Source organism: Maylandia zebra, linkage group LG11 (genome assembly GCF_041146795.1).
Source record: "Maylandia zebra isolate NMK-2024a linkage group LG11, Mzebra_GT3a, whole genome shotgun sequence".
NCBI lineage: Eukaryota > Metazoa > Chordata > Actinopteri > Cichliformes > Cichlidae > Maylandia > Maylandia zebra.
The window spans coordinates 13,486,287-13,513,059 of NC_135177.1; the positions used below are offsets into that span (position 1 = coordinate 13,486,287).

The 26,773-nt window shown below is 39.2% G+C and overlaps 1 protein-coding gene across 6 annotated transcripts in view; it reads right to left on the reverse strand.

Moving 5' to 3' along the window:
- The window catches only part of ulk4 (unc-51 like kinase 4), a 107,212-nt gene that overhangs the window by 50,779 nt on the left and 29,660 nt on the right, over window positions 1-26,773 (reverse strand). For all 6 annotated transcript variants that reach the window (XR_013100775.1, XR_013100774.1, XM_012923796.3 and 3 more), the window contains 4 exons: window positions 25,518-25,601; window positions 7,846-8,007; window positions 7,063-7,248; window positions 4,252-4,379 (listed from right to left, as the gene is read on the reverse strand). Coding sequence is in view for 4 of the 6 variants with exons in the window: in XM_012923796.3 (XP_012779250.2) it covers window positions 4,252-4,379; window positions 7,063-7,248; window positions 7,846-8,007; window positions 25,518-25,601 (560 nt within the window). In the remaining 2 variants the exon portion in view is untranslated. The remainder of the gene's footprint in view (window positions 1-4,251; window positions 4,380-7,062; window positions 7,249-7,845; window positions 8,008-25,517; window positions 25,602-26,773) is intronic.

The window sequence follows — 26,773 nt, forward strand, 5'->3', positions numbered from 1 at the left end:
AACAGGGTCGCAAGAAGCGTGTGGAAAAACCAAGGCGCAAAATAACTGCCCATGAACTGAGAAAAGTCAAGTGTGCAGCTGCCAAGATGCCACTTGCCACCAGTTTGGCCATATTTCAGAGCTGCAACATCACTGGAGTGCCCAAAAGCACAAGGTGTGCAATACTCAGAGACATGGCCAAGGTAAGAAAGGCTGAAAGACGACCACCACTGAACAAGACACACAAGCTGAAACGTCAAGACTGGGCCAAGAAATATCTCAAGACTGATTTTTCTAAGGTTTTATGGACTGATGAAATGAGAGTGAGTCTTGATGGGCCAGATGGATTAGGCCTGTGGCTGGATTGGTAAAGGGCAGAGAGCTCCAGTCCGACTCAGACGCCAGCAAGGTGGAGGTGGAGTACTGGTTTGGGCTGGTATCATCAAAGATGAGCTTGTGGGGCCTTTTCGGGTTGAGGATGGAGTCAAGCTCAACTCCCAGTCCTACTGCCAGTTTCTGGAAGACACCTTCTTCAAGCAGTGGTACAGGAAGAAGTCTGCATCCTTCAAGAAAAACATGATTTTCATGCAGGACAATGCTCCATCACACGCGTCCAAGTACTCCACAGCGTGGCTGGCAAGAAAGGGTATAAAAGAAGAAAAACTAATGACATGACCACCTTGTTCACCTGATCTGAACCCCATTGAGAACCTGTGGTCCATCATCAAATGTGAGATTTACAAGGAGGGAAAACAGTACACCTCTCTGAACAGTGTCTGGGAGGCTGTGGTTGCTGCTGCACACAATGTTGATGGTGAACAGATCAAAACACTGACAGAATCCATGGATGGCAGGCTTTTGAGTGTCCTTGCAAAGAAAGGTGGCTATATTGGTCACTGATTTGTTTTTGTTTTGTTTTTGAATGTCAGAAATGTATATTTGTGAATGTGGAGATGTTATATTGGTTTCACTGGTAAAAATAAATAATTGAAATGGGTATATATTTGTTTTTTGTTAAGTTGCCTAATAATTATGCACAGTAATAGTCACCTGCACACACAGATATCCCCCTAAAATAGCTAAAACTAAAAACAAACTAAAAACTACTTCCAAAAACATTCAGCTTTGATATTAATGAGTTTTTTGGGTTCATTGAGAACATGGTTGTTGTTCAATAATAACATTATTCGTCAAAAATACAACTTGCCTAATAATTCTGCACTCCCTGTATATGAGTGTAGTATAACACACTATTTTCAGCTTTATTTGTGTAACAGGGTAAAATAACAAAACTACATTAAATATTTAATAATATGCTTATTTTTTCTGTATTTATTACTCACAAAATACGGTCCGACCTTCAGTCAAATCAAAACCACAGACAAACACAGATTTCAGATGTTTGAATAAATTGATGAAATAGGAAGCAAAGAGGTGCTCCTCCATATAAATAGGCATACATATGAATAACTTGCAAAGTCTACTCTTTTCAATAACAAATGGTTGGTGTGGGCAATTTTTACAGGACCTCAGAAGAACTATACAGATGTACAAAGCTGAAAGAGGATGCAAAAGCACTACTAAAAATCTGAGTGTTCCTGAGTCTACAATAAGACAAACAAGCCTCATCTGTTTTTCATTATTAGATCAGAGGAAGAACAACACTGCAGAGAAAAACTACAGCTGTGAAGCATGATGGGAGCAGCATTGTGGATTGGCCTGGGCACTTTGCAATCACTGAGGGAACAATATGCTGAAAATTGTACCAAAAAGCTTACAGGAGCAGGTCAGGGCAGCAGTCCATCATGTACTGGTTAGGAGGGGTTAGGTGAAGCAACAAGTAAAAGACCACAGAGCATAAAAAGGAAATCCATACCTTAATGGGAAAAGAAAATTAATCATTAATGGCCACGTGGGCATCATAGCCTGCTGTGGCATAACCTAAAATGGGCTGTGCAATCTATACAACCCAGAAATATCTCAAACCAATTGTTGTGGAAAACTCAAAAGCACCTAGAGGAAATATTTGAAATTAGTTGCTTTCACTAATGAACAAATACATTTAATTTTACTAAACACACATTTTTTCTAAAGTACCAAGGGTACTTTCCAGCTTACATGGAGATTATTCAATACACTTAATTGAGGAGGATATTAAGTATAACTGGGTGTGGGTTTTTAGTCTAGGCAGATTGCGCTGGAATGTACTAAATTATAGGGCAGACCACACTGCATGATTATTCAGTATAGATATCTTAATAATTCTAAATCCTTCCAAAATGTTTTTCTAGCAACCATATATATAATGACCATGCATGTAATTAAATGAGCTATTCACATTCATAGCATTGCACAGTGTGTTGATAAACACAAGATGATCAGTTAATAATCAATTTACAGTTCCAATAGCATAAAGCATCATAAATTTGAGGTGCAGGGTAAATACATTTGTAATCTAATTCCCACAGTTTCTGTGCTACATAAAGGAAATCTTACACAGATGAATGAACGGATACATGAATACATGCATGAATGGTAAGAGTTGTTGACTTAAAGTTTCCATGGGTTTAATGAGTTGAGTAATAGTTAAGTATTACATGCACTTTTTCCCTCTACAGCATAGGTGTCAAACTCTGGCCCAATTACATTTGGCCCGCGAAGCCATACCAAATTACTATTAGAGCTGGCCTACTGGTATTATACAGCTAATATATATATTGTTTAGTATTAAGCTTTGCTTGTTCCATATTCAGTTTTTCAGCAAAACGTGTTTGAGTCCATAAGAAAAGATTCATTCTTATATCTGGAGGAATAAATATATTTCAATAAATATTAACGTTAGCCCGCGACTTTGATCCAGTTTTGAATTTTGGCCCACTGTGTATTTGAGTTTGACACCCCTGCTCTACAGCAACCAAAGGAGGAAAAACAGAATATATTAGCAAACTTGCCTGATTTATGTGCACTTAATGTGCTTATGATAGTCTATACTGCATTTCGCTGGCAGTTTCAGCACATCTGGAGAGAGGTGGAGTGGAGGAGAAAGGTAAAATGAAGACAACACCAGGGGAGTTAACAATGACTGGTTAGGCATTTTTGTGAAACAAACCTCTGGCCCACCACACTGAATCCATCTTTTCTTTTTAGGCAAACACAAATCGAGCATTTAGAAAATGTATGATGTAAATGTATTCATGATATGATCTGCTGGTGAAGGGCAATATATTTAGGAGGGGTCTATCACATCTGTCAGTCAGCCTGAAACTTATTATGTGGTCTGAAGTCTCTTGAAGATGCAAAAAAAAAAAAAAAGAAAGTTTTTTGTGGACCTTGAATTGAGTTTATTGCCTAGAAAACATGAAATGCTCTAAAACTGAAACAAATTCTGTGGCATGTACCATTTTGCTTCCTGTGCAGTCAGCCAGCTGTTATAACATTGGAACCAACTTGGCTGGAGTAATACATAGTCTATCTACTTAAATAGGTGTTAAGCTAACTGTTGTACATACAATAGTTTCTTCCAAGTGAACATTATTACATTGCAAAACCAAAACACAATCTTGTATTTGCCAACCCACAAAGTATACTGAAAAGGGAATTTCGTTTTAGCTGTGGTGAGGATCGGTATGAGAACACACTCTCATACTGAAAGCTACAGCTAAATAATTAAAGGGCAATCCCACCCTGAAATGGATTTCACAAATGCTACTTGTTTGTTCTCTGACAGCTCAGCCTATGTGTGAACACTGGCAACTACATTCCAGAGGAACTAATTAGCCAGTGGTCTGACAGACTGAGAGGAGTTAAGTATGAGTTTCACTGGTCTGAATCTCAGTACAGTTAGACAGTTGCAGGGTGCACAGTGAAATGTGGTAAGTTAAGAAAGCAATCTCACTACCCGAAACAAGATTAATGTGTTATTAGTGTGTTGCAATACAATTCATTATAAACAATCATTCTTTAATTGACAAAACTGAATTATTATTCAAAATTGCACCATGATTGCATCTAGTTAACGTCTTTTTCAAAGCTACTACTGGGAAGGTCACACACATTACTTTCTAATTGTTTCATCTAGCAATGTGGCTCATAGAGCTGTTTATAAAGACCTGACTCATGAGATTCAACCACACACATCATACTTTGTAGTGGTTGCTCACATGGTCAGATAAAACAATATGTATATTATGATTACCTGTTTTTACACGAGTACATATTGTTGGTATGTGTGTACACTGTTGGCATGTGGATGTGTACTGTATGTTTATTTACCTGTTTTGACAGCAGTAAAGCAGTGTGTGTCTGTTGTCTTGTATGAGCAGAAGAAGCAGTAGTAATGCTTTGGCTCTTGTTATCGTAGACGGACTCTCTAGACAACGCAGCACTTTCAAAACCAAATCCTAAAAGCAAGGAAATTAAAATTATTCCTCAAACAGATTACATCCTCTGGCAACATAGCTAGTATTGTGTGTTTGTGTAGGATTATGGGAAAATGTGGTCCTGGACACATCTACTATTCTATGAATTGCAACCAGGTTTCCAAAAAAGATCAGATGCTCTGTAAGATGTAAAGAAACAAAAAAAAGCTGAACGCAACAATTTTTGTCTGGTTTTTTTACTTCAATTAATGCTCATTCTGAAGCTACACACACAGAGACAAATTAACAGCAGACAAAGTACTGTGTTACTACAGAAGATGTCAAAAGGACCACATTCTGCCACACACAAACAGACTCACTGTAAAACCAATACTTCAAGTTGACAGGTGTTTTTGGTGGTGTGCAACTGCTAATTATTCTGCTGCTGCCAAAACCCCCTCAAACCAAAACAAAACTAAGCTTTGTAATTAAGACAAAATCATATATAGTCAAAAAGTTTACAGATTTTAATATTGCTAAGAACAAATTGAAATTGAAAATGTTAATTTGGTAACATAATAAGTACTCTGGTAAATTTAAAGTTTAAAGAGAAAAAAGTACTTTGCTGTCCTAATATCACCTTATCACAAGAAACAGAAATCAACAGAAAAGAGAAAAATATCCAAACTAATAACATGTTCATTTCTTAAATTTTTTTTTCCGAAAATGTACGTATAACAAGCTAAAAATTAATCAGCCCAGACTAGACACACATACACAAACTCGCATGCCTACAGCTACAACAACTATTCACTCAGCAGCAGTAACTGGTTGGAAAACATTTTGACTGACCACCCTTCATTACCATTATCATAATCACCAGCACCACTGAATGTGTGTGTGTGTGTGTGTCTCAGCAATGAGAAAGCATGTGTATACATGTGTGTTTATGGAGTTACACACTAAGTTAATTAATTTCAAAAGCCCAGTAGTGTGTGCCTTGCTGATAAGTCCCACCCCACTACCCATAATGCTTTGCTGAAGTAGAAGGCTACAGCATGTTCATTCAGCCAATTAGCCTAGATACTGACACACTCAACAAATTAACGCTTCTGCTTGAGTGTACACACACACACACACAGTCACTCACTCACATGCATGTACACATACACACACACACACACTAACAGAGTTCTGTGTAAACAAACTCTTGGTCTGTCTGTCCTTGTGCCAAGGGAAAGTGTGGGGGGGAGGGGATTGGAGGGTGAATGCATATCATTGTATAATTAGAGCAGAGCTGAAGTACTAAGTTTGTATTCTGGTGTTAAATTGGAAATACTCAATGCAAATAAATTCAGTTCAGAGTCAATTACCAATGCTAGACTTCAAGTTAAAACCTTCAAATCAATTTCAGCTCCTCTGCCTTACCAAGATTAGCACATCACATACACACTTGATGGACTGTCTTATGAAAAATTAAATAAGCAATTCCTGACAAATTAGTTCATGAACAGTTCAGCATCAGTTCATGAACTGTGTGGAAGAGAGAAAGAGAGTGGTAAAAACAGCGTGAAGACGTTAGGAATCTGAGAAGTCCAGTTTCGTTTGTTCTTGGTGTTGTTGTGTAGTTATCCAGGAGTGTTTGTATCCCTCAGCCACTGTGTAAAACTCTCTAATTAGAGACATTCCTCACATGAACTAAAAATCAACGCTTTCCTTGTAGTGATGTTACCACCAAATCATCTGTCAAATAATGCTCTAGCAATTTTACCACAATGGTTGTTTGTGTCTAGGTTTCTGAGACACACTTTTTTTGTTGCTATACATTAAAATATACACTCACCCAATACTTTATTAGGTACACCTCGCTAATAATAGGTTAGACACATTCTTACATTCAGAAATGCTTTCATTGTTTGTGGCACTGATTTATATAGAGTTTATATAGTGAGCCAAGAAAATACGCTCTACACCATTACACCAAAAAACATTCTTTCACATTGTTTACGCCAAATTCCTACTTTACTCTACTCAAAACACTGGATCTACAAATTGTGGAAAATTATTCTGAAAATGTTCCACAAGTTGTACAATTCCAAATATTGTGATTAGCTCATCAACTCCAGTACATAATATCATCAAAGGCTTCTGAGAATTGGAAAAAATCTCTATGTCTAAGAGACAAGGCTGAAAATCAATATTGGATGGTGCTCTTCATGCCCAATACAGTTCTCTCTCATGGAAATAACTGCATGGTCTCAGGAACACTTCCAGAACCACAGTTCACTGTGTCATCAACAAGTGCAGGTTAAAGCTCTGTCATGCAAAGAAGCAGTGAACATGATCCACCACCTTCTGTGAGCCAAAGCTCATTTAAAATGGACTGAGGCAAACTGTTCTGTGGTGTGGTGTGTTCTCAGATTAAACAGTTAATAAGTCTTCTTTGTTTTATTCTCAATAAAATACAACTTTATGAGATTTGCAAATCATTCACCCAGGGAAAACATGAAAATTCCACACAGAAAGGCCCCATCCAGATGTTGGAGATGAACCCAGGACCTTCACCGTGCTGTTCATATTTTTATAGGTTTACATGCCTAACTGTACAGACGTGTTGCCATGTGACTATCAAATTAAATATTTGTGTTAAGAAGCCGTTAACCGGTGTACCTAATGCTGTGGTTTGTACGTGTAGCCGGACGTGTTACACAAGTGATACACATACCCTGTTCTGTGTTACACGGTGTGTTTGAGTGCATGAGGTGAGCAAGGCAGCGGCCACAGCAGTGAGCAGGTGCTGCTGGACCCGGGCTCCTGCACCCCCTATGCCCTCCAAGATGGCTGCTGGACCACAGGTGTCAATTACTGATAGGAAGATTGCTGGGACCACCCGGGTAAGCCTAGAAAGAGACTGGAAAAACAGAAAAAGATACACACACACACACACACACACACACACACCGAGAGATAATGTACGCTCCTCTGTAACATAGCACTGAAATTCCTTGCCATTAGTGAAGGAACAAGTGTCCAGTGATACATATTATGGAATAACAAATGACTGTGTCATTAAGAAAAACATTAATATGGTTCAAAGCCTGACAGTGGGTGATGTGGGATATCTAATGCTTAACATGGCCTGAATTAATACACAGTCCATCATAATAAAGTGGGTAGAGAAAGTTGGTATAGTTTCAGAAAGTATGTGGTTTGTGACGCATCATAATAAAGTAGTTGATATTCATTACTTGTGGTTCACTAGGAGAATCGCATCAGAATTAATTATTTTTTAGCAGACTATAACAGCAATACAAGAAATTCAGTCAGTCAAGCACATTTGGCTGCTTTAACTTTGTGTAATATATACAGCTGGTGCAAATAAGTTTGTGAAATCAGCTTGAATTATTCAAAGTCAACTAGTATTAATCACCTTTTTTTTACTATATCTTTATAGCTCTTACAAAGTTAGCTGTACATCTATGATATATCTTTATATATGTGAGCTTACAGAAATAGCAGTGACTCTGACAGCCTCCACAGTGGAGTGAGTGAACAGGTACCACAGGGCGGCGCCTATCTCTGTGGTGACCAGGTGATGGGAGGGACCAGACAGCACTGTTGATATGTTCTCTATTGCTTTTGCTGCCATATGATGAACTGTAGTGTCATCCTGAAAGACAAACATAAATGTATTTCTAAATCATGTATATCAGCTCTGACATAGAGATCAGCTAACCGCACTGGGACTAGACGAGGTAATGTATAATTTAAGTATGTAGCATATAGTAAAATGATCAAATTAAGGTGGCACTGACTACACTACCAACTACACTTATAATAACAGGCTAGTGACAAAAACCTCAACAGTTGTCCTTCAGCAAAGACAAAGAATACCAAGCAGAAACACTTAGAAACATAAACAGAGACAATACAGAAAGAAAAAGTTGTTGTTTTACTACTGCCTGTGCTAGAAGCAATTTGTGTGCCAGCACAATCAACTGGTGAAGGTCACACATGTGTAAAGCTAAGCTTTCATACTGGTGTGCATCTTAATAGCAGAGTATATTATAATGATAAGGGTTCAGCATTTTCTGGTTGATTGTTAAATTCAACACCCAAAACCCGATTACTGAAAAATGTGGCCACGATGTACAAAAAAAGTAATAAAATCACAAACTGACAATTAGATTAGCTCTCAGTGACATCTCAGTACAAAACGGAGACCGAAGTTGTGCGTATGTATGAGTGAACTTGTGTATTAACGTGTTTGTGTGCATATTCGATGTGTATACTGTATGTGCCCACACACCTTTGCTTCAGTAGAGAATAGTTGTCAGTGTTCAGACAATGGGCTAATGAAATGTCTGTCGCTGAGGAAATTAGTTTTCCAGGAATGTCATTGTGGAGAAAGCCAGGAAGTAGAACAGAAGTGATTGCCTCTGTCAAGTTATTATTGTGTTTCACTGTGTTACATCATTTACACGCAATCTCCCTAGATATGGGATACGATAGAGCCTATTCATACAAAAACAGCTAATAATATTTTGTGGTAAAGGCTCATATGAACAGCTGAAACATTTATTTCACTCTGGAAATGTATTATGTTAATTCTGAAAAACACATCAGTTTATACTTAAAAGCTGTTGTACAGTTCACAAAGTCAACACTTTTGTTTATAAAGTAAGTATAAATAATGCGATACTTAAGACAAAGTCGAAACAATAACAGTGATACTGGATACAAAAAATATTTTTTTCCCTCAAAAACAACTGAACTCATATCATGTCAGTTTGAAATGATGTTCACATTAGACCTAAGTTGAAGCAAGTTTTTACATAATGTGCTCTGACTGTGTCAAAGAATATCCTTTGGTCCCAAAATACAATAACAACATTTTGTATTAATCCTCTCTTGAAAAAAAGGATAAATCATTTGGCTTCTGTTCATCACAAAATGGCAAAATGTAATTTTAGGTGTTAAAAAGTTTGCTGTCTCGTGGACACATTTACCTGTGACATTGAAGAAAGCATCTGTGATCAGACTGCAAGCCTTGGTTATTTCATGTCATACATCACATACAACATACAACAAGTATATGGAAACAAAATCAAGACTAATATCTTAAATAGATGACCTATTAATCCAATATAGAACATCACATTGCACTATTCACCACCAAGAGACTATGTTGAACAACGACATAATGAATCCTCTGGCACCCCTCCGGGAACCAGTAGAATGGTCTGTTCCAGCATTCCCCAGGCCGTGTGGGCCAGCTCACTAATGAGCCCACGGGGGAGCACCCACTGTCTGTGTGTTTAATAGACTGTAGCCCTGCCAAGAACTACACAGAGAAGAGGAGGGGTGTTAAAGACAAAGAGTGAGAGAGATAGAGTGAGAGAGATATCCTTATATGTGGTAAGAAACAAGTTGCTAATGCAAGAAATTCCATCATTATGATGCAGAGAGAAATACAGCAGAAAGAGAAAAGAGTAAGTCATTCGCACTATAATGTCTCCCAGTATAAGTACTCTCATTATATTATCCTTATAGCTCTAGTTAGACTTTACATTCCCAGAAAGGTAAGCTCAAATAAATTAGTAAGTAACATTTTTACAATTTTTTTTACAATAATCTGGGTATATGACCAATAAAAATATTTTTGCTCATTTTGTTCTACAGTGGGGCAAAAAAGTATTTAGTCAGCCACCGATTGTGCAAGTTCCCCCACCTAAAATGATGACAGAGGTCAGTAATTTGCACCAGAGGTACACTTCAACTGTGAGAGACAGAATGTGAAAAAAAAATCCATGAATCCACATGGTAGGATTTGTAAAGAATTTATTTGTAAATCAGGGTGGAAAATAAGTATTTGGTCACCTCAAACAAGGAAAATCTCTGGCTCTCACAGACCTGTAACGTCTTCTGTAAGAAGCTTTTCTGTCCCCCACTCGTTACCTGTATGAATGGCACCTGTTTGAACTCATCATCTGTATAAAAGACACCTGTCCACAGCCTCAAACAGTCAGACTCCAAACTCCGCCATGGCCAAGACCAAAGAGCTTTCGAAGGACACCAGGAAAAGTATTGTAGACCTGCACCAGACTGGGAAGAGTGAATCTACAATAGGCAAGCAGCTTGGTGTGAAAAAAATCAACTTTGGGAGCAATCATCAGAAAATGGAAGACATACAAGACCACTGATAATCTCCCTCGATCTGGGACTCCACGCAAGATCTCATCCCGTGGGGTCAAAATGATCATGAGAACGGTGAGCAAAGATCCCAGAACCACACGGGGGGACCTGGTGAATGACCTGCAGAGAGCTGGGACCAAAGTAACAAAGGTCAACATCAGTAACACACTACAACGGCAGGGAATCAAATCCCGCAGTGCCAGACGTGTTCCGCTGCTGAAGCCAGTGCATGTCCAGGCCCGTCTGAAGTTTGCCAGAGAGCACATGGATGATACAGCAGAGGATTGGGAGAATGTCATGTGGTCAGATGAAACCAAAGTAGAACTTTTTGGTATAAACTCAACTCGTCGTGTTTGGAGGACGAAGAATACTGAGTTGCATCCCAAGAACACCATACCTACTGTGAAGCATGGGGGTGGAAACATCATGCTATGGGGCTGTTTTTCTGCCAAGGGGACAGGACGACTGATCCGTGTTAAGGACAGAATGAATGGGGCCATGTATCGTGAGATTTTGAGCCAAAACCTCCTTCCATCAGTGAGAACTTTGAAGATGAAACGAGGCTGGGTCTTCCAACATGACAATGATCCAAAACACACCGCCCGGGCAACAAAGGAGTGGCTCCGTAAGAAGCATTTGAAAGTCCTGGAGTGGCCTAGCCAGTCTCCAGACCTCAACCCCATAGAAAATCTGTGGTGGGAGTTGAAAGTCCGTGTTGCTCGGCGACAGCCCCAAAACATCACTGCTCTCGAGAAGATCTGCATGGAGGAATGGGCCAAAATACCAGCTACTGTGTGTGCAAACCTGGTAAAGACCTATAGTAAACGTTTGACCTCTGTTATTGCCAACAAAGGTTATGTTACAAAGTATTGAGTTGTATTTTTGTTATTGACCAAATACTTATTTTCCACCCTGATTTACGAATAAATTCTTTACAAATCCTACCATGTGGATTCATGGATTTTTTTTCACATTCTGTCTCTCACAGTTGAAGTGTACCTCTGGTGCAAATTACTGACCTCTGTCATCATTTTAGGTGGGGGAACTTGCACAATCGGTGGCTGACTAAATACTTTTTTGCCCCACTGTATAAAGAGGCCCGTAATATGATGGAAACTGTTCAGAAAAGAGCTTGAAGGGTTAACAAGCATTAACAAGACTAAACTAAAGAAACACACTTTTACTTGTCATGTCTTTGAACATATGGAGTCATAAGATGGTCAGGCTGGAATATGAACCACTCTGTAAACAATTTCTCCAGAAGCTATTTAGAGTTGGGTGTTTCAATTAGGTAAATGAGATCAGAAGACTATATCACCAACTCCTATAACAAAATAAATAAATAAATAAATTGTTTTAAATAAGAAAAAGTCACAAAAGTAACTAGTGTTTGTCAAATCACTGCTTTCCATTTTTTTCCAAACACCTCTAGGCTGATACTCTGAGACAAAAATGTATAACATCATGTATGGAGAAGAAAAAAAAAAGGAGACGCACACCATCACCAAAATATCATCCCAACTGTGAACCATGGTGGATGGAGCATTGTGAGAACAAAATGATGCAACTAGACATTAACCTAAAGTCAGTAGGGGAGAGCGGGGTAAGTTGTCACACGGGTAAGTTGTCACTGTTCATAACTCCAACACTAGAGGCTCTATCTCAAAAATGAAATAGCCACTTTGTGTGACTTCTTCTTCTATAGTCAACCTCCTGTTCACATGTGGTCAAGACTGCTCTAATCTGAGGTGAGCACATCTTTTTTATTTTTTTGACCTAAAAGGAAAAATAAATCACTTTAAATTTTCTTCAGTACAACTTTGTTAGGTATAGATGTTACAAATTATTATTTTACACAAAATAGAGGAGACATTAACGTGTCTTTTGATACTTCAGCTGATGTGCTATGTTGAGCTAACCCTGACATTTAGCCAAAATTAGCATAAATGTCAGTTTGGGGCAAGTTGTCTCATTAACTTTGGGGCAAGTCGTCACATGTGACAACTTGCCCCAGTACAAATACATGCTCCAAAAAATTGTGATATTGTAATTCATTTGTATTTGTAATAAGGTTTTTGAAGAAAGGAAGGAGAGGCAGGAATTAAGGAAGGAAGGAAGAAAGTAAGATGGTTCGAAATTATCAACGAAAGACAGAGCGTGGCAGAACACCACCTGACATTATGTTAAAGGCAGTCAGGCAGGTAAAGATGCAGAACAAATCAATCAGAAGTACAGCAAAGGATTTTGACATAAATTACCGTACTCTAACTCGGTATTGTCAAAAGATTACCAGAGAAGAAATTGAAAGTCAGACAGCCATGCCAACAACAATGGTTGGTTATACAACGCCAAGGAAGATTTTTTCCCCTGATTTGGAAAAGCAGCTTGTTGAGTATATTACTAGGTCAGCTGACATTTATTTTGGTCTGTCACCAAGTGAGGTCAGAAAGCTTGCCTACCAGTTTGCTGTGGCACACGAACTGAAGTTTGTGCCTTTGTGGGCAGAAAAAGAAAAGGCCAGCAAAGAGTGGTTTACAGGCTTTTTAAAGCGGCATACAACATTGTCACTGAGAAAGCCAGAAGCAACTAGCCTTGCCAGGGCAAGTAGCTTCAACAGAGAGAATGTCAATGCTTTCTTTGACAACTTAGAGAAAGTGTTATGCAAATATGAGTTTGGACCAGGAGACATTTGGAATGTTGATGAAACTGGGGTCACCACTGTACATAAACCAGACAAAGTGTTGGCCAGACGTGGATTCAAACAAGTAGGGTCATTGACCTCTGCTGAAAGGGGAACCCTTGTCACACTGGCCTGTGCTGTCTCAGCCATAGGGAATAGTTTACCTCCATACTTTATTTTCCCGCGTGTCCACTTCCGTGACCATTTCCTGATCAACGGGCCACCCGGCAGCAAAGGAGGGGCAAATTCCTCTGGATGGATGAAAGACACACACTTTGTTGAATTCCTGCAACATTTCAATGAACATACAAAGTGTTCAAAGGAGAAGCCCTGTTTACTCCTTTTGGACAACCACGAGTCTCATCTGTCCATTGATGGACTCAATTATGCCAAAGCAAATGGCATAATCATGCTGTCATTCCCACCCCACTGCTCACATCGGCTCCAACCATTAGACAGGTCTGTCTACGGGCCACTAAAGAGGCACATCAACAGCACATGTGATGCCTGGATGAGGAACAACCCTGGGAAGACAATGTCTATTTATGGTAAATGGCCTGCATTTGTATAGCGCTTTTCTAGTCCCTAAGGACCCCAAAGCGCTTCACACTACATTCAGTCATTCACCCATTCACACACCCATTCACACACTGGCGATGGCAAGCTACATTGTAGCCACAGCTGCCCTGGGGCGCACTGACAGAGGCAAGGCTGCCGGACACTGGCGCCACCGGGCCCTCTGACCACCACCAGTAGGCAAACATGGGGTTAGTATCTTGCCCAAGGATATTTGGCATGCAGCCAGGAGGCAGCCTGGGATCGAACCACCGACTTTCTGATTAGTGGCTGACCTGCTCTGCCACCTGAGCTACAGCCACCCCTTTTATGACATTCCTGGGATTGTGGCAATTGCATATCCTCTGGCTGCAACCCCATTGAACATTCAGGCTGGTTTTAGGTAGAGATGGCACGATACCACTTTTTTATGTCCGATACCGATACCGATATCATAAATTTGGATATCTGCCGATACCGATATGAATCCGATATAGTGTTTTTTAATCAACAAAACTGTTTTTTAAATATCTTGCTGCATTTTGTATAAGTTCATACTCAAGTTTAAAACAACAACTACACTAAAGCTATTCTGTTATACCTGTATGCAAAAAAAAATATTTCATAGTTCAGCAATACTGATCAATCTAATAAACTTAAACCTACACCATCCTCCCTATTCTGGTATTTTAAAGAGTACTTAGCATATATATTAAGCAACCTAACTAACAGAGTTCCAACTCCCAGCAACAATAAAAATAAATAAATAAAAAATAGGGAACCACCCCTCACGCTCCACCTCATGATGCTTAATCGACGTAATCAACCTTAATTTGATGCAGTGTGAAAAAAAAATGCACAGAAATCAATTATTTTTCAAGAAATATTAAATAGATTCAACATCTTTCTTCAACAAAATTGCAGACTGCACAGATGGTACCTTCCCAAAGGAAAAAGTACTATAGCTTACTAGGGTATATATATTAGACTTAATAGTTACTATATACAGTAATTGACTTCTATTCATTTTACATCAAATTAAAACTTTGGGTGTCAGATAATTATTTATTAAAAGCTAGACATTTTAAATGAGAATAAGAAAGAAAAGTATGTCTTTGTGCCCCCTTTTCCCTGTTCATGCCCTATCGGCCCCCCTGGCTAAACTTTGCTAGATCCGCCCCTGCACAGTTACCAGCGTCAGCTACGTAGAAAAAGATCCTCGAGTAGAAAGTAATATTAAATACATTCTAACAATAGCTGATCAAGCTTAAACGTGCTGCTGTTGTTCAGCCGCTGGTTTCCTCTTTCTGGTGCAAAGTGGGCCAAAAGCAAACTAGAGTCATGGACTCGCGACAGAAAAGCCGATCAGCTGATCGTTAAGCAGTTTCATGATTGAAGTAGCAGCAGGAGAGGCAGTCGCTCCATATATCGTTTGTTAAGCTTAACGCAGGAATGCTTTACAAACATTCAGAGATGGACTTACACACTTGCTTTACTTCTCTCGGGGATAACTTTATCGGAGATGAAATGCCGGGTTGCTAGCGAAGCTCCACATGCTATCCAGACCACCGACAGGTCCCGCATGCCACAGCCGCTCTATCACGTGATGCATACTGCTCCGACGTGCTAACGTTCTGAGGTGAGTTACGGGGTGTTGCAAGTTTTGTGAGGTGCTTTCGTGATATTTAATGGATCGGATTACATTTTTTATTTTTCTCCGATATCCGATCCAGTAATTTAGGTCAGTATCGGACCGATACCGATACGTAATATCGGATCGGTCCATCTCTAGTTTTAGGGTGGCTGGGATTCAACCTTACAACAGAAATGTATTTCTGGAAGCCGAGTTTGCACCATCCTACGTCACAGATCGCCCTATTCCGGACCCTGCCCTGCCAGGCCCCAGCACCAACTCTGCACTGCCAGGCCCCAGCACTACCTCTGCACTGCCAGGCCCCAGCACCAACTCTGCACTGCTAGGCCCCAGCACCAACTCTGAACTGCCAAGCTCCAGCACCATCTCTATCACGAGCTCACCCTTACCCAGCACTGCAATTACTGACAGGGGACTACCAACTCCAGAGGACATCCGGCCATATCCAAAAGCTGGCCGCCGAAAACCATCCAGCAAAGGAAGAAAACGACGCAAATCAGCAATTCTAACCGACACGCCAGTGAAGCAGCAACTAGAAAAAGAAAAGAATAAGGCTGAATCTAGCAAAAAGCTGTTTCAAAAGAGAGGGACGCGAGGGGGGAAAACATCTGGACCTATGAAGAACAACGCAGCTAAAAGAAGAAAAATAATTCAAGAGTCATCATCAGATGATGAAGAGTGCTTCTGCCTTGTCTGTGTGGAGCCATTTTCAAACAGTCGTCCAAAAGAGACCTGGGTAAAATGTGTAAAATGCAACAAATGGGCCCATGATGCTTGCACCTCAGGCCAGGCAATTTATGTGTGCCAGAATTGTGACTCTGAAGTTGAGTCTGATTAATCAGAAATAGGGCATCTGTTTTGTTCAGAGGATAAACATGTTAAGTAAAGCAAGTTATTTGCAGCATTCCATTCAGTTATGATGGATTTATGTGCAAGCCAGAGAACATTTGAGTTTAAAGTTCAAACTAAAGTTTTCTTTCTACTTAATGTTTTGATTAAAATGTGTATTGGATTGAAATAATTGTTTTTTTTCCAAATTCTCTTGGCATAATTGTTCAAATTTCCAGTTTTGGTTTGAATTTAACAATTAAAATCAATGATCACAATTAAGTATTTGTGTTCTTATTTTAAGATAATCTAGTGTGACAACTTACCTGCCGATGGGGCAAATTGTCACAAGTGCACATTCTCCATTCAACAGTCTACAACTCCGTAATGAGATAAGATATGAAAATGTAATGAATACATCATATGTGCCCGAGACTTCCTTCTTTCATTTGGTGAAACATTTATTACGTTGTGATGTATGGTGCTCAGTAAAAGTTAGTCAGTGTGAAAAGTGTGACAACTTACCCCGCTCTCCCCTACCCTGATTTTAACTGACTGACATCTTCTGCACATGAAGGTTGTTCAGCTAAGACAGGCCGTAATGGGAATGGCCCCAAGATCCTCCTCATTGTTGTGGAAATATCTACAGGAAGTGTCTGATTGAGGTTGTTGCTGCTAAAGGAGGTTCTACCACCGACTAAAGTTAATTTTCCCCTTTCAGGCCTGTACTGTTAGTAATAGCTCAATGTGTTCAGTGAAGACATGAGGAGTACAGTGCTTTGTATGTTAAATGAGTAATCACACTGCTTTTGTAATTGTGACTTCCACAAAGATCAGACAGCATATTGGTGGGGGGTTAATTTACTGTGCACTCTTCAAGGTAATCCACCCTCCTTAATGCTACTACTGCCACTTGTGAGACAATAAAAGATATACTAGGGATTTGTTTTTCAAATGTAGAGTAAGAACTATATACCAGAGCTATACCTATGGCCGAGCCTAATGTATTTTAAAATCTGGAACTATATCACCACTTATCACCATCCCATCACCACTTAGTTTCATGAGGCAAGCAGAAGATATAAAGGAGGCGTCACCCTCCATTTAAAATGACTTTTGCATCACGCCTCCTAAAAGAAAAACAAAATAATGGGAAAAAAATCCCTTAAGGCATTTTGCGATGCCAAATATTGTAACACTTATAAATGATCAGCAGAGTAAGGTGAGAATTTGGAAGTTACAAATAGACAGTAGCTCAGCATTTGTAGAAACTGTGCTTAGATGCAATCAAGCCTGCTTGTATTGATGTCCAAGATACAAAATGTTTTGTGAGCAATTTTCTTAAATACTATCTGATATGAATAATACTATTACGATTTACACGGTGAAGTTCAATCCTTTAGTATTTTTTTTTTTAGGTATATACTGAAAATATATGTACGGCACATGCAACACAACAAGGTTTTTAGAAACTGACTGAAGTCTCAGAGAGTTATGACTTCAACTGCAGTCTTTACAAGCACTAGGAGGAGCAGATTAACTGCTTTATTCTTCCAGCGGTAACTGCTGTTCAAAGAACATCAACTGTATATGTAGCTCCAAGACAGAGAGGTAAAGCTAATCCATATTTGTAAACGTAACCTCAGATATATTCTGTCAGCAGTGTTGGGGAGTAACGGAATACATGTACCGCCGTTACGTATTTAAAATACAAAATATGAGTAACTGTATTCCGTTACAGTTACCGTTTAAAAAGGTGGTATTCAGAATACAGTTACTTTGTTGAAATAAATGGATTACACTGCGGTACTTTCCTGTTTCATTTTGTCGCGGGTCAGGACTGTTTGGGTTTTGTTTGACAGCTACGTTCTGTTGTTCCAGGCGGCAGCGCTACGGTTGCCATGGTTACAGGGCGACGCTCTCTCTCTCTCTCTGCGACTGTGTTTCCTGGGTGAGAGAGCGCCTTTTCGTTGTTGTTGTTGTTGTGCTAAGCTAACAGGCAGAATGCTACAAGCATAGCTCTGAAGAATGTAGCATCATGGGCAGTGTAGTCCGTGTTGCAGGGAGAATGGACTGCCATACACATTATGTGTCTGTGAGCGAGGAGGGAGAAAAAGGGGAGTGGAAAGGTAGGAGTTGTCATCGAGGAAAAACGGGAGCTGGAAGCATGTAAATATAATAATAACCACTGCAGCCAAGCTATTAAGACTCGACTGTACACCGTGTTCGTGTTTTCCTCCGAAAACAATAAGTTCCGTTGGAGCAGTCTTTCAACGCCTCTCTCTGTCTCTCGCAAGTAAAGTTGACCCACACAACAAAGTAAAGCTAGTTTTCGGCTACGAGCCGATAGGGACCCCGCCGTATTAGTCAGAGGTCCCTTTACTACAGTTCGGAGTCGCGGACCTTCAGTAATAGTAATAAATCACACGGCAATAGTACATTCACGTTGTTGTAAAAAGCATGATAATATATTAAGTAATCCAAAGTATTCAGAATACGTTACTGTCATTGAGTAACGTAACGGAATACGTTACAGAATACATTTTGGGGCATGTATTCTGTATTCTGTAATGGAATACATTTTAAAAGTAACCTTCCCAACACTGTCTGTCAGTAACAAACTATGACTTGCATCACCATTGGACACACAGCAGCACTCAAGATAGATTTAGCCCCCACCTTGACATCTTGCCCAACAACAGTTTGGCATGTGGAGGGGCTGGGGATCAACTATTAGCCATGCTCTAACACATGAGACCACAGATGCAATTATAGGTAGACTACTAAAGGCATATGTTACAATTTAGTGTGTGCCATAGTATTTCACTCAAAAAGAAAAATGTCAACTTCTTGGTTCTGAGTTAAAGAACTGATGAAATAATTAGGTTGGGAAAATGTGGTATACTAAGCCTCATTCTATCAATAATTCTATGAGCTATTAAAATTCAGAATCAAGTTGCAACTGCCAGAGTCATTATACTGGTAATTGGAATGACAGCACTGCAATTTCACTTCATGACCTCAGCTGACAAGACAAGACAATGCTCTTTGCTTGTTCTAGTTTACAGACACCAGGGATGTGTTTGGTATATTCTGGTATCCTCTTTTGCTGTGTTGGACTAAATCAGAGATACAGGGCTTTGAATTCCAAAACATGTACTAATATTAATTATATTTCTAGCATTATCGGCTATTGCTTAAGTTATTGTTAGTTATTGTTAAATTAAAAAGTGTAGTTTACTGGTTGAACAGGTGAACCACATGCCAGAGGGCATAAGGCTCACCTGCTGAGGCCCAGGTTCAAGTCTGCCCCAGGCTATTTCCTGTGTGTCATTCCCCCTACTTTCTCTCCCCCTTTCTTGTCTACTGTACTGTCCTGTCCCCCCAAAAGTAAAAATGCACAAAAATGAATAAAACATTTCACAAATTCCAAATCATTGACAGATTAAAATACAATTGATTCTGACCTTAGAAGAGGTTACAGAGTTTATTGGGAAAATAGATTCATGATCTCGGGTAAAACTTACAAAGCTAGACCAAAGGTTTTCTTTTGATCTGTAGTATAATAGCAGTATAATAACTGTAAAAATAAAAGAAACAAAATGTTAAGATGATTAATTCAGCTTTCCAGGAGTGCATTGGCCAGATCTAACACAAGCAACAGGAAAGCAAAGCATAAGAATTTAAGTTTGTAAGGTTTAAACTCAGAATTACCAAAAATAAAAACAATCGGTTTCATCAGAAATCAATATGACTAACTGGCTTTATGGCAAGTAGTTTAAACTTTAAAAAAAATCTCCCTTTTTCCACAGAAAGATTTATGTGCTTTGAACCCCTGGCAAAATAAAAAGAACAAGAAATTCAAATGAAAGAGTTCAAAGGCTGGGGTGATACTGAACAATAAAACCCTGTCTTTAAATGTTGATCAGTGGATTAGATTTATATCCAAACATGTTTGCACCTGTCTGCTGAGTCTGAAGTACAAAGACAAGCAGATCAGAAAAACTAAATCACTTTCTTGAGTTGAAATCTTGTGCATGTTTAAGCACACTTTTTCACGTTTCATGTGGTTTCTCTTTCCATTTAAAATCCTTTAGAAGCCAGTGCACCTGGTTTTGAATAAGCCCCCATGGCAGCAACGCAGACATTGTCTACTGACCTCGCACACTACACATCTAACACCCCAAAGAGAAACACAGGCTTGTAGACAAACAGGTAAACATCGAGGAACAAAGGCTTATAAGCTGACTTGGACAAAATAGCTGACAGGAGAAAAAATTTATGCACAAGTAATAGAGACGTGGGAAAGGACCGATTAGGTGGGAAAACCAATATGTCACAAAAAAAAGAAAAACATACCGGTACATATTAAATATAGCTGCAAGCACTGAGGAGGGGGCAAGAGGTTCAATAGGCCACTGTCACTGAGGCAACTTGATCCGGTTAATAGCCTGGATGGAAGCATGTTATGGGGACGCTTGTTGCAGCACCTCCAAATGGTCAAATCATACAATTTTCTTCACCTTTATGTCAACAAAAGGAAATTTGAAGATACTACTTCTCATCTCACAGCTTTGTGCCAAATTTGACTGGCTGGGTATCTCTGCCAATTTTGCCAAAACTTGAAAATAAATAAATAAATATAACCATGCAAATAATTTAATTTAATTAAAGTTTTGGGGGGGGGTTTGTAAAGAAAATTAAGTATTGCATGAACTGAAGTAGTGCTCTGAACTCCACTTGATCAAATGAAGCCAACGGTACATCATTGCTAAAACTCAAACATATGTTTTACCTAATAATTATGTAAAGAACTATTAGCGAAACCAATCAGACCCACTGTGGTGTGGTGAGTTTCAATCGTGAGTTTCATGAGATTTCAGTCAAACAGGAAGCAAAAATGTTTCCTTTCCTTCCCCAAAAAAAAACAAAAACAAAAACAAACAAAAAAAAAAAACATGAAGATGCACATTTCCTTGGCAGTTTTACAATTCAGTGAGACACCATCTCAACTTGGCACATGAGCTTCATCCCAGCAACAACATAGAAATCTCTTGGTCCAGACTGGGATAAGCAAAAGAACCTCTATGCTAATGATTTCTCCCAAAGCTACTTGAAGTCAGATCCTCCAGTTAAAGGAGACTTTAAAAAAAAGTCTTACAGTGTGTCTTGTGAAAGTCTAGTCTTCTCAAGAGCCATACCTGACAGGGCCTTAGAAGAAGCATAATAAGGATTCAGAAAGCTGGAAATGCTACATATCGAAGCAAGCATGTGCTCACAGTTAAAATCAACAACAGAATTACTGAAAAAGATGATTATTCATTTTTTGCAAAGTAAGACAAGTCAGAGTGACCAATCCAAGTTGAGACTGAGTAGCCTAAGTGGAGGGTTGTTGAGTTTCTTAAGTACCAACACTGTGCCAGGCTGTTATGGTGAAGGGAGACCCAAGTGTAAAATCAAAGCTGTCCATTTATCAGTTGAGCTATGTTCAGTAGTTATAAGTGCTGAGTGTTGACCAAAGAAATGAGATGAAGAATTTCAGACATGTTCTGTCAGCAGGAGGCACTGGAGCAGACCAGGACATGCTGGAGAACATCTCTTGGATGACCTGGGAACCTCAAAGTGTTCCCAGGTGGAGAGACGAAGATCTGGGTTTCTCTGCTTAAACTACGCCTCGTAGACTCGACTACTACTACTAGCTACTAGCAGCAGTAGCAGAAAATGGATGGATGCATGGATAAATGGAGGGATCGATTTTCCAGACTGAGATCTGAGTAATTATTCAGTGTATTCATCCAAAGACTGAGATGTACATCTCTGTATGTTGTTAGTAAAGTCAGATTGTGTTTGTTTCTAATTGTGCTTAAGGCAGAACTATTGGTCATTAAAAATACATTACTTTTTTTTAATTGCAAGCTTTTAATTTCAGGTAGATACATCTGGATCCTTTTACTCAGGCAGGAACCTTCCATCTAATTGTAAAGCTAGCAAGGAGTGCCCTAAATCACTGTGCCAAATTTCAAACCTTTTTTTTTTTACCCCAAAAGAGTTAAAGGCTTGATTATACATTATTGTTTTTCTTAGACAAAGGGGAAAAAAAGTAAAGATAATATAAACTTAAGTTATACTCCGTCATATGTTGGCCTATTTTTCTTCATTTTTTGTTCATTAAAAATGGGGATTAATTCTAAAAAAGGATTCTGAAGAATACGATGAGTAAGTATCCATTATTATATAACACATTTACTAACATTAACGCTAGGTGTGTGTGTGTGTTCATGCATATACAATGGTCATCCTATGTTAGACAAAAGGGTAGGGCCCACGACATCCCCCTCTGGTCTCCTCTCCTTTGTGGAAGATAGTGTTAAATCATTAATAGGCCCACCACCGCTGTGTGTATGTATGTTTGTATGTAAGGATCCATGTGTGTAAGGGGGAGTTCTGCCTTTGGCCCCGTGGCTTCTATCACTGCAATACTGTTCACACATCACTTTTTTTGCACACACGCGCACACGCACACATATATTCACACATACACTTTTCATCTTAGGCAGTTGAAGCATCATCTTGTTCAGACTCATAAATAATTTCCTGTAGCTCAGTCTGGCCTGGAAACCTGCCTTTCACTCCATGCCATCCACTCCCCCTGTCCAACTACAACTTTCTCTCTTTCTCCCTGCCATCTCCACCCCCTTCCCCACTACACTGATCCTTCTTTCTTCATTTCTGTCAGTCCCCATTTCCTCCACCATATCGCTCTACTGACAAAACCAACAAATTGGCTCTGTGCCTTAGCTACTAAAAATATTTCATCTAAAAACGAATTAGCTATACTGATCAATATTTTTATATAAAAACTGGACCAAATCTAGCCTTATATGTGACAGAATTGTCAGCTAGTCTCATATTGTCTTCACTTTGCTTTCCTTAGGGTAAGGGATTCAATAAACCTTAAAGAAATCAATAGAGACCATCTGTCTAGATCTAAATTCACATTTTTTGACATTTAAGACAACACTGATGCCATGGGAGCAGCTCATTTTTTTATATGGGGTGCGTGTACTCTCTATTTTTGGCTATTTCATCATGGGTTAACAGGTCACCCCTGTCAAGCAAAATTCAACTTTACTCAATAGCCTGTTGTAGCTCTCTCTCCATCAACCTTCTCGCAGCTAAGCCATTAAACACTTCAATTTTTAGCTTATTTTGTTCACATGGCAGGCTTAAGCTCTTCCCATAGTTAAACAGACTGCAAAGGTCATTCAGAAATCTCTAGTTTGCTTATATTTAAACAGTTCATGTCAGATTTGTGTTGTTTTTGCCAGGCCTTTACGTGACTAACTGGAGTACAATTGCAGCCAAAACTTCTGATATTTAGTGGAACTGTTTTCTATATCCATTCAATATTTCATATGCCACTAACTGTCCCAAAAAGGAGGATGCTTTAAATCTCATGGTCAAATTCTGCATCATTTTTTTTCTCTAAACCTACTTTTAGAAGTTGTAGAGAAAGAGCTAAGATAGAAACTTCATCTGTGCACAACCTGAAGTTAAAGCAACATCTAAACCAGATGTGGCTTTGTATTCTTCATCATGACATTTGTGATGGGGTACTTGGTAAAGTTTCCTCCTAATGACTTTTTTTGGTGCATCATCTCTGCATGGTGGAAAAATACTGCTAAAGCTTACTGCAACCACAATGAACCGCAATTTTTTTCATTTTCACAGTTTTCCTTAAGAGGACCTTATTAAAGATTTTGGAAATTATAATATGGAGGTGTTTTAATATAGCCTTAACTTGATTTATAAACATCAGTTAACTTAAAGCTCCTCAGTCAATTGCTTAGAAAGCCCATGGCAGTTCTCAACCTATTCAACACGTTTTAGTGCTTCACTGAAATTGTTAATCAAGTTTTACTGTTTAACAAGTAAAATAAAATAAAGCAACAAAACAAGTATTTTGCCCATAGGTGCCCAAACAAGGATTTGTATCTCAAACATCCAACCATATAATGTGACCACTATCTCTCCAATAATTGTAAAACCCATGAGACAAAGTTCGCCCAAATAGACAGCTCTGTAACGTGATGACAAATATTATTCTACTGGAAAAACAGCTCGTCAGGGAAAGGGAGACTGGGAGGAGAGAGAAAATGGAGTGTGAGAGGGAGAGATGGAAAAAGAGTGAGGCAGGTTGGGTCTTAGGATGAGTGTCTGGTCCCTAAGGCTGTGTGTGAGTAGTGTGTGTTTCCATCAGCATACTCTCTCAGCTCAATAATGATAAATAAGTCAACCTTCTCTCTCCTCCCCTACACCCCTCTCCTCCCTCCTGTCACACACACACACACACACGCACACGCACCTCTTCTCTGTTCATCTACCCCCCTACACTCCCAGTGGTAATGAAGCAACAGTAGGTACTAGCTGACAACTGTGCAGACCGGTTTCATCTATATTCATTCTGCTATAGTGGGCCACCACAGCAAGACCCTTTCTGCACCTGAGAGACAAAACAACATCCATCCATCTCCTTCTTTCCTTTTACCTGTTCACTGTATATCACTGTCTACCAAATGTGTCCCTAATCCGTGGGAAAAGGTCACCGTGTAAAAATACTAGAAAGAAAAACACTGTATATTTCTTTATGTGATGTGGGAGCAATTTCTTAATAGACATGCTTCAAAAAGCACAAGCCCATTTCTAATCTTTATTTTAGTGTTAAATCAACTACAGTCTTATAAGTTCACTTTAAAAACAAAACAAAACAGTAATTTAAACTGGCAAAGTAAGAAAAAGGGATGAAATAAGACAGAAAAAGAAAAAAGTGAAAGAAAAAATTGCAAAAAGGAAAGAAGTATCTACATTTCTACTTGTGTTTCTGCTCCATCTACTGTATATGTGTGTCTGGAGGGTCCTAATTGCTGCTGAGGTCAGACTGCTGAGCAGTAAAGGGTTGTGTTTGATGCAGGTAAGAGTGCGAATGCGCACATGTGTGTTTGTGTGTGTGTGTGTGTGTGTGTGTGTGTGTGTGTGTGTGTGTGTGTGTGTGTGTGTGTGTGACTGCTCTGCATGCCCTTGACTTGCAGCTGGCAAACAACGCTTTAGGCCCCCACAGCTGCCTCATCATTACAGTTCACAGGGATCCCCTGCCACACACTCTTGCGCACACACACACACACACACACACACACAGTGAGAGAGACTTAGTCACAGCTACACAGGCACAGACAAACAGACACATGCAGACATACACAGAGACACTCACCCCTTCCCGCAGGCTCCTCATTAAGCCAGTGTAGGCGGCAGCGGGAACGAACCACAGTCCCTCTGGGGAGCCTCTCTTCTTCTCCTGATAGAGAGGCATAGAAAAGAGAGGGAGAAAGGGTGAGAGAAGAGAGATGGAGGGGATACAGTAAAGGGAGGAGGGGGCAGTGGAGGAGTAGAGTGGGAGTCAGAGAAAGGCAGAGTGTAGGAGATGCGGAGTGCAGCAGAGAGGAGTTGAGGAAAGGGTAAGAAAAGGGTGCAAAAGGAGCCAGGGCATCTTTATTACTTAACTGCATTTGCAATACTCAAATTAAGACTTTTTCCATCAAAATATTTTAAAAATATAGGAACAAGGTACATGTGAGTATTTAAATAGTGTTTTTTCATTGACTATTTAAGAAACAATCTGTTATCTATTAGTATTAGTAGTAAATGACATTTCAAAAAATAGTTGAAATAATGTGTTACAACTTCCTATGGACTAGGCTGATGGTTTTGGTTGCTCTGTCAAACCATAAACTCACACATAATTCTGAATAATCCTGAAATTATCATGTATTTTATATTAATCTGGGAAATCTAGTATGGTATTTTTTCCTGTGAATGTTCAGTCATCAAAATGTTGCCACTGTATTTTCAGTTATTCACATGATCATATGTTTACCATTTACTTCTTATCCTGACAAAATAGGCTTTACATTTATATTGTCTTACTAACTGTCTTAAAATCCACAAAATTGAGATAAATTCAACAATAATTCAACTTTTTTTTTTATCAAACAATTCTCTGTTCCATTGCAATTGTATAGGCTCTAGGCTACATCTAACCTTGAGGATAAAGTCAGCACTGGAGGCTATAGCTAATCGTTGTCATTGACTGGGGCTGCAGGAGAGTAAAGAAGATCATTTTACCAGGGGACACTTACAGAGCCATTCCACATTACTCAAACTGTTTCTCCTGCCATTATAGAGACAAAGTGGGTCCACATGGCTGGTAGAGCTCAGATCCATGAAGGATTTTCATCTGAACTGTTTGTAATTAAGACATTTGCTTTCACTAATGCTGCTAAATTAACTTAACTATTCATTAAGGTGTTAAAGACAGTCGTGTACTGTTAGCTGACAGCATGAGACAACAAAACACCCAATTTTACTTACTATTTAAAATCAGTCTGATAATATGTTAATTCATCCTTGTAAAGCCCAATAAGGATATAGGTTTTTATGGTGTTTTTTTTTTTCAAGGGTATATCTAGC